General features: G+C 38.5%; 1 protein-coding gene across 1 annotated transcript in view; it reads right to left on the bottom strand.

The window, feature by feature from the left end:
* Positions 1-4,416: 4,416 nt before the first annotated feature.
* The window catches only part of HCN1 (hyperpolarization activated cyclic nucleotide gated potassium channel 1), a 193,241-nt gene continuing 188,794 nt past the window's right edge, over positions 4,417-8,863 (bottom strand). The window contains exons 7-8 of the mRNA XM_030470497.1: positions 8,159-8,323; positions 4,417-6,267 (exon numbers count right to left, since the gene is read on the bottom strand). Of these exons, the coding sequence (XP_030326357.1) occupies positions 5,459-6,267; positions 8,159-8,323 (974 nt within the window). The 3' untranslated portion in view covers positions 4,417-5,458. The remainder of the gene's footprint in view (positions 6,268-8,158; positions 8,324-8,863) is intronic.

Raw genomic sequence — 8,863 nt, 5'->3', positions numbered from 1 at the left:
CCTAAAGCGAGTCCTGTGTTTGTGATGGAAACAAGAGAGGTTGATTTCTCCTGCTCCTCTTGCGTTATCGCTACCCTCATGACAGAGCTGCTTGGCAGCCTTAAATAGGACATGACATGTTGTCATCTTTCCTCCCCTATCCCTTTCATGTCCTTCAGGGAATCTCAACACAAATGCCTTATACCAAAGAAATAATTTTTTTCTGCTCCAAGCACTTCTCTTTGCCTTTCTTCTACTCATTGTTATTGTCACTTTTGCTCTTTTCACTGGTCTTTGGCAACAACATTGGTATGTTCCATTACTACTGAGAAGCTCCTCCAAACATCTGAGGAAAAAAAAAAACAAACCAAACAACATTCCACTTGACAAAATGTATTTTATCACCTATCACAGCTGAAATTATGAAAAAGCTGTTGTAGAAGAGAGAACGATTTCTACATGTTCCAGATATTCACTATCTTGGTCTGGAATAGGTCTATTAGGGACAGTACAAGAGAGCAAAAAGTGTCCCAGAAGAGAGCAGCAATAAACAGTATGTAACCTTATGGACTTGAAACAGCCAGTGTAACCAGGATGATGACATATGGTGCTCTACGCTCAGTGCTATCTTGTGTAATAACGCTGCCTACACTATGGAAGTTCACCCTAAATAAGTCAGGTTTTGCCAGCTATTGGCAATGCCAACTCTCTTTTTCTTAGCAAGGTGTAAAATAAATGGCACTGGACCAGTTAAAAGCATGTGTCCTCTTTCACAGACCCTTCTTTCACTTGACCACCACAGACCTGAGCATGGAAATATAGGTTATGAAATATTCATCTTCTCAAGCTCCAAATCTGAGAGACATTTTCATTCAGATTAATTCAGCTCTCATATAAACCAGAAACATGAGTGTAATAGGCACTTATAGAGGATCAAAACCAAAGGGATTTGGAAAGCCACAGAGCTTTCTTTTTTTTTTTTTTTTTTTTTTATTTTTTTGCATTTGGCTTTGTTATTCTGAGATCTTTAAATGTATATGAAATAATAGGAGATCAAAAAGCCCAAAGACACAATTTCTCTCTTTCTGGCTCAGAGGTTATCCTTGTTCTAACCCACATAGTAGATTACACAGAGCTTAGGACCACATACCATCTTCAGTCACATATGTGCTGGTGAACTAATGAATTTTTTCCTAAAAGATTGTTTTATTTTGTGCCAATTGATGTAAGGTTATCAAATGCTCTACAATGAAAGTTTACTTCTCTATGTACATTAGTTCAGTCAAGATTTTGACTAAGAGTTCTGAATTGTGTCCACATCTTTTTGTCTTGTGAAGAAAACACTAACGAAAGCCAAAGTCTTGAGCTGTCCCATCTAGGATTTTTGTCTGGTGGATCTGATGAATAACTTGTTGCTACTGGAGAAAAGAAAGGAATGTTCAAAACATTTACTTGGATTTTTCCATGGCATTCACTATTTCTGCCCAGGGCAGAATTATATCTGTGATATAATGTCAAAGTTCCAAATGAACCATTAAAATTACTTGAGCCCTTCCTGGCGGAAGGCATTAGCATAATACCAGTTGGTAAAATGCATGCAATGCACTTCCTTTATTGTTTGGTTTTGGATTTGCTTGGGGGTTTTTGTTTGGTTTTAATATTTCTTAATCTTTTTTGAATACCAACATATAGGTATCAGCTAATCTGAAATACAATTGAGATGATAGAGCATTGCCTCCAAATATTGGTACACATTAATATCTTAAGGGGGCCTACAAGAAATCTGGAGAGGGGCTATTTACAAGGGCATGTAGTGATAGGAGAAGGGGGAAATGGCTTTAAACTGACAGAGGGTAGATTTACATTAGATATTAAGAAGAAATTCTCCACTGTGAGGGTGGTGAGACATTGGAACAGGTTGCCCAGAGAAGTTGCGGCTGCCCCATCCCGGGCAGTGTTCAAGGCCAGGTTGAACGGGGCTTGGACCAATTTGGTCTAGTGAAGGTGTCCCTGACCATGACGGGGGGGGGGTTAGAAATAGGTAAACTTTAAAATCCCTTCCAACCCAAAACATTCTATAATTCTATGACTTCTATTGCCAAGATGACTTAGCATCGAATGAAGACAAACCATAGGCAGAAAGGGTATTGATTGGAAGATTAAAAAAAAACCCCAAAACAAACAACTAAACAAACTACAAAGTTTGCAATGACAATGTAATCTACTTCATCATAGAGGATTCAAATGTGAATTGATCAGTCCAGGTCATGTTTAGGGATACCTATGGTACTTTGGAAGAGCACCTCTAATATTGTTGTCTATCTTCTCTCCTTACTTAGAAGATTTTCTGTTGCTGTGGAGAATGACCTGGCATCAGTTATTGCTCACACTGACTCTTGGCTGGACTACAGGAACTGAAATAATTGGACATAAATCCTCCAGCACTTAGAAAACACTAATTAGTATAAAATGCTGCAGCCATTCTCTTCAACAATGCAGACTACACCTCTGGTGTAACAAGCACAGCAAATCCATTATTTATGTTGAATTTGCAGAAAAATAAGTAATCCGATTCAAAAAGAGCCTGTTCTAGAACCACAAAATGCCTATCTGTCTACAACAAAGACTGACATTTGTCGTTACTGCCCTCTGACATATAGGAACTTTGCTTACTTCAAAACCAGATCTTTCCATTTAAAACCTTTATACTGCAGCAACAAAACAGGAAACCGACTGCACACGTTATGAAGTTATAAAGATACTGGAACAAAAAATATTCATGGCCTTATTTTTTTTTATATTTTTTAAATTTATTAATAATTTTCATATATATTTATTTATGGCTTGAGCAAAGACAAAAGAAAAAATCTAACTCATCTCTGATCATACAGTTATCATAAGAATCAGATCTATAGTCTTCCCAGCAGCAGCAAGATCCAACCTTTTTCATTAATACATTTCATCCTGTACAGATGTGAGATTTCATACTTATGGGCTTACTTATGTACAGAGAAAATAAGTCAGCTCTGAAACTAGCAATGGTCTTTTATATTACAGGAATGTGAGTCATTTGTTTCTTAATCTAAGCATATATACATTCATACATACATATATATATACGTATATAATTTTATACCCTGTACCTTTTTTTTTTAATTAACATACAAATGCTAGATATTTTCCACTCTATTACAAAGTCATTAAAAATTATTTATGGTTTCACTGAAAGACCATGTGAATTAATATTTATTTATAGTGCTTAAAATAAAATAAAAATATATATAAAAATATTTTGCTACTAACCCCATTACTCCTATTAATGTAAACCTTAAACAGTTTGAAAGATCAGTATATGATCTTAATTAACTGACAGAATTTGTTAGTATTAAAATAATATAAGGGGCACTGTACTGATAAATAAATGGTCTTGCAGCGTATCCATAATGTTCCAAACACTTTTAAGCAATCACTTCCCCATATACTACTCTGGGCCACTTAAATTAATGGCAGCAGCATGTTAATGGGTTAACTACATCATTTTTTACTGGTGAGTGGGAGTCAGGGAAAAATTGGAAGATTTTTAAAAATTTTTATTTGATGTACCACTTCAGTAAAAGGCGTAACAGGCAGCATGGGTTCAAGCTCTGTTAGCTTTAGAATATTTACTTGGCTCTCAAGTACATCTGGATTCACTGCATTACGTAGTTTGTGATGTTATTTAAGTTTTCCATGCATCATTTAACTCAGCATTAATAGGAAAAGAAGAACTCCTTTGCATTCATTTCCTTAACATGAGTCAGCTGGGTTTTAAGGAACAGAATATATGCTTGTATCAGATCCATAATGCTGATTTTTCAATGAGTTAAATTATGACACATTTAGTTTCAATCTCTATTTAATGTGACAAATCAGGCACAAATGATCATGAAAGTACTTTTTTTGTGGATAAGATAATGTTAAGGTTTGAGCAAACAAAACAAAACGTTCACAAAACAGTATGCTTTAACCCTGCTTTCTGTAACCATTTCCTTTCTGTTTTGAAGACATAAAAAATAATAAAACTCGTACCTATGGGCTATGTTTGACACTACATGCCTTAGGATATACTAACCATTTAATTACAATATAGACAGAGCAAATCGTGCATTTCCAGACAGACTTGATGCTATATTATATTTATTTTTGTAAATTAACACCACAGTCAACTACAAAACTACAGTGAAGACACAGAAAGCACCTGAAAGCCTAAATCAAGCTGTGGTTTACAAATAATCCTTTAAATGAAAAACCTCACTTTTAGACTTAAACCAGAGGTTCAAAGTCAGCATTATAGGAATTTTAAGGTAGACACAATTAATGAGTGGTTATTATTTTCTAAGATACCATAAAGCCTTTTCCTACCGACGGAACTTATTTTTATTGTCTTTTTTTTTTTCTTTTTTTTTTTTTTTTTTTAATTTCCGAAGCATGCATGGAATATTCTCAGATGCTATTGAGGATTTGAAGGCAAGGAGAAAAGTGATGGTATTGGTGAAGTACAAGCAGTTTGCAGGATCAAGCGTACAATTTTGCATAAAACATTGCATGTAAAATAACATCATAGGTTTTAAGCCATTGCATTACAATTTAACAATTGTGTTGCACTTAGCTTTAACAAATTTTAAAACTGTAAATTTTTAATTGAAGAGCGGAACCTAAATTCCTAAACAAAGACCTTGCAATGGTACACCACACAGCAGCTATTTTTGTTTGGGTCTGAAAAGTTATTTACAATGGCAATATTCATAGTCTTTGTAAAAGTCTTTAGCAGTGTGAAGATATAAGTCCACCCAGTTTTCTGAAACAGAACAGTTGACATGTCATGAGTTTACAACCTATCCAGAGGAGTGATAGCGCCAGCCTTTTGACTGCATGTGTTTTGCAATTTATGTCTTTTCCAATCTAATTTCCAACGGAAAGTGCCAATATATGAAATGCAATGCGACATACAACTGAATTCTTCACAAGAAATTAACAACGTGTATGCAATAAATGAAATAACAAAGGTTTCAGAATATCACTCGGTCAGTGCTATGTGTTAGTTAGATTGATATTTCTTTTTTCTAATATATCTGTTTGAAGTTTGCTATTATATTGATAATTTCCCCATAAAGATAGCAAACTTCAAAATCAGAAATCTATTAGATTGACTTTAAAGTCAATATGTTAGAAATAAGTAACATTACAGCTGAATTTAAACTTCCTTAATGGTTGCAAGAAAGGAAGATATGAATTCAAACAACTTTTTGAATTTTTTTTTTTATATATATATATAGGCTTTATATATATATATATAATTTTTACATTCGTTACGTAGGGCAAAGCTGTCTAAAGTATTTTTCTCATAGTAGGCTGCTGGGGTACATCAGGAAACAGGCTAAAACAGTTCTGGGGATGGTGCTCGGTTTGTCACAAGTCCGTTGCTCACAGTTACCAGGGATCATAAGTTTGACGCGAACCGCGGTTTGTCTCCTTCGGGCTCTGTGCTTAAGACTGTCGAAGAATCCCTTTGCAGGGCTGCCGGCGGTGGCGCGGTCCCCCGGTTTGGGGGGATGGCTCCTGAGGACATCTGTCGGAAGAGCGAGACGCGCTGCGGGACACTGGCTCGGCTGGCTGGGGGCACACTGGGGCCCGGGGTGGGCTGCGGCAGGGAGGCGAGGGACTCCCCCACGGTGGGGTGAGGCCTGGCGATCAGGGTGGACATCTCGTGTGGCAGGGAGGGCTGTGAGGCTGAGAGGGGCCGCACCTCCCGGGTCAGGTTGGTGTTGTGGAGAGCCTGGGTGCTCTTGTGGACCTCGTTCTTCTGCACGGCCCCGGGGGGCTGCTGGGGCGCCTGCGCTTGCTGCTGCATGAGGGAGAGCTGCGAGGCAGTCGGCGAGGCATACTGGAAAGTTCGGCCGGCCAGAGGGCTCTGTACGGGCGGGCTGCAGACGGCAGTGGTGTAGGAGCAGGGCGAGAGGATGACAGCCTGCTGTGGTGTCTGCGTGCTGGGCGATGGAGAGTGCAGGTTTCCGTGAGACAGGCTGCTGGTGGTGTATACGGGAGGAGACTGTGTCCTGGCGCGTGATGACGAGGCCGAGGTGCTGGAGTTCACGGGGGGCATCTGCTGCAAGGTCACCGGTACGATGGTCTGCACCATCTCCCTGTCGTGCTTCACAATCTGCTTCAAGATCTCATTCTCCTGGTTGTTGAAAACGCCGGTGTTGAGATCCTTCTGGAACTTCTGCAGGAGGATCGAGTTCTTCTTCCCTTCACAGAGAGGCAGAAGAGTTAGCAAGCCTGACACACACGGGCAGACCCCTGCTCTGACTTTGCATTTCAGCACCCATCACCAAGGTTCTGTGTATCATAAAAGCCTCAGCAAACACCAGTTGTAAGCCCCCTGCAGCAGGCTAAGGCACATGGGGCAGCCCCACAGCAACTGGTGCTAGCACAGCTCCTGACGGCTGGCCTCTACACACACCCAGTGCCCCCTCTCCCTGCACGAGCATGGCAGGGCTTTGTAACTCCATTGTGCTCAAAGATACCTGGAGTTTCTATGCCCTTTCAGTTGTAGTGCATTGTTATTACTACAGTTATTCTGAAAATGTAACCATGGTAATTTATTGAACAGGGTGGAAAAAGCCATTGGGTTCTGCATGTGTAATGTCCTTCTCCCTCGTTGCAAAACTGTGCTAATTTCCACTAAACTGTTACATAAGTTACAAATACACCTGCCATTTAGCACATTTCCTGGAACTAATTATTAGGCATTAGTAACCAGTGACCACCAGCTTGCCAGAAATAATTTTTTAAAGGTTTGTGAACTGATATGAACTCACGGATAATGTGACTCTTGTACACTGTGTCCTGATGTCTGCCCGATGGCTGTCAGTGTCTGCAAGATGTAGACACTATTCTGTGTGATCAGATGCACTCAATTATTCCTTTTTTTTATTTTGATAAAACACAGCACTTCAGATGGGATTGCTACTCCAACGGCAGACTGGATTTTACTACAAATATTATTCAAAGCAGATATTATTTTGAGTTGGACTATATTTCCAGAGAGTCTTTGTCCAGAGAGACAAATTCTAAGAGTTTGAGAAGTCTTGGTAATAGTGGTAATACTGAGTGCTTACAATCTGCAAAACACTAAAACAGGCCTATTAAATATTAGAAACCTGCATACCTGTATTTAATTTCTTTACTTCTGCTATAGTAAAGAAAACATGTTTTCTTCCAAAACACATCTTCAGCTTTGAAGAAAGCGCAATGACACTGCCTTGCAACTCTTTCTGTATTCACTTCAAAGAAACTGCAGACATAACCCTATTGAGAAAGGGTGATGTGGGGAAATCCTTACACTGGAGTTTTCTTGTGAAGTTGAGGAAACACCACCAAACAGGATAAATTACTTTTTATGCATAGCTGCAATTTAAAACCAGTATTAACAATGATGATGAGTGCAATTCTCCCAGCTAAAGACCATATATTTTATCTAGTATGTCCTATTTGAGAGGTCCAGAATGTCTAGATGAATAACAGCACACTTTGCACAACCTGTTTTGATAATCTGCCGTGTCCTTCTGCCTTTCACTTGCATATCATTGGCCTGCTTTTCTGATTGCAAGCAGATCTGAGCAAAGCCAGTGTGCAGCCATCAGTACTAGTAGTGCCCATGTTGTGAGGAAAATGAGAGCCCTGCTGCAAAGGATTAATTCACTTCAACAAACATGGGTTTTGTGAGTCCTGAGGGGCTTCAGCTCTTCCCAGCATTATAGATGTCATCTGTATGCAATTTATGCAGGAAAATATCATCTACTGCTCATGAAACAGAATAAATCCTATTAAGTGCTGAGGGCAGCAAAAAGAAACATACAGAATTAATAAATAATACTAAGGATAATTAAAGTATACAAAATAATCCTCAAAGGAATATGAGAGCTTTCTAAAACCCAAAGATTTTTATTATTTAAGAGTGAGATTGAAGTATTTATTGCCTGGACACGTCTTATTCATAGCTCAACAGAACATTTACTGCAGTGTAATAGAAAGAAAACTTTTTGAGTAGGGTTTAATCTGGGCATTTTATCCTGCAACTCATGGAAAAGAAAAGATAGAAAGGTTTTAAGATTTCCTAATATGGGGAAAAAAATACCTATCCTGTCAAGTCTATCAATTGCCACGGTTTCAAAGGCCCTCCTCATCATGGGGTACTCTTCTAGAACCTCGTTGAAGTTGTCCACTGAGAGAGAATACAGACGACAGTATGTGTCTGCTCGTACACTGGCAGTTCGACGGCCCTTGGTCAAAAGGCAAATCTCTGGGAAGAGAAAAATTCAACAACACACACAGAAAACAAAGAGGTTAGTGAACCATGTGAAACTTAAAAGCTAGGAAGTGACTCAGTGCTAACAAGTAATATGTGAGTACTCAGCAGCAATTTTTCTATTGCTGTTTATGCACGGTTGCAGGGAAAATTCTGAAGGTGTTTGATTCTATTTTTGCTATTCTGAAAAAAATAACTGATGTCATTTAAGAGCCCTGCTTATATGTTTTCTCAGTCTGGACTCTCCTTTTATCAATCCTTTAAAAAATAAAAAAAAATCCTTCAAGTTGTAAGAAATGATCCATCAGCTGTCAAACACAGCTTGCTGACTCAATTAACCCAAGTGATTCTATTGATTTTTTTTAAATATCCAGCTGACATAGAGGACCAATTCCTGTAATAATTCACCAGATTTACTGAACTAATTTAGAAATGACATAATGATATTTGAATAAAAGAGCTATTCTAAGGAAAAATACTTCAGGCATGAAAATGCCTTGTTTCCTTGGATTTAATATTGTAGCTATTTTGTGA

The sequence above is a fragment of the Strigops habroptila genome, chromosome Z (genome assembly GCF_004027225.2).
Source record: "Strigops habroptila isolate Jane chromosome Z, bStrHab1.2.pri, whole genome shotgun sequence".
In the NCBI taxonomy this organism is placed as follows: domain Eukaryota; kingdom Metazoa; phylum Chordata; class Aves; order Psittaciformes; family Psittacidae; genus Strigops; species Strigops habroptila.
This window is presented reverse-complemented; position numbering and strand designations above follow the sequence as displayed.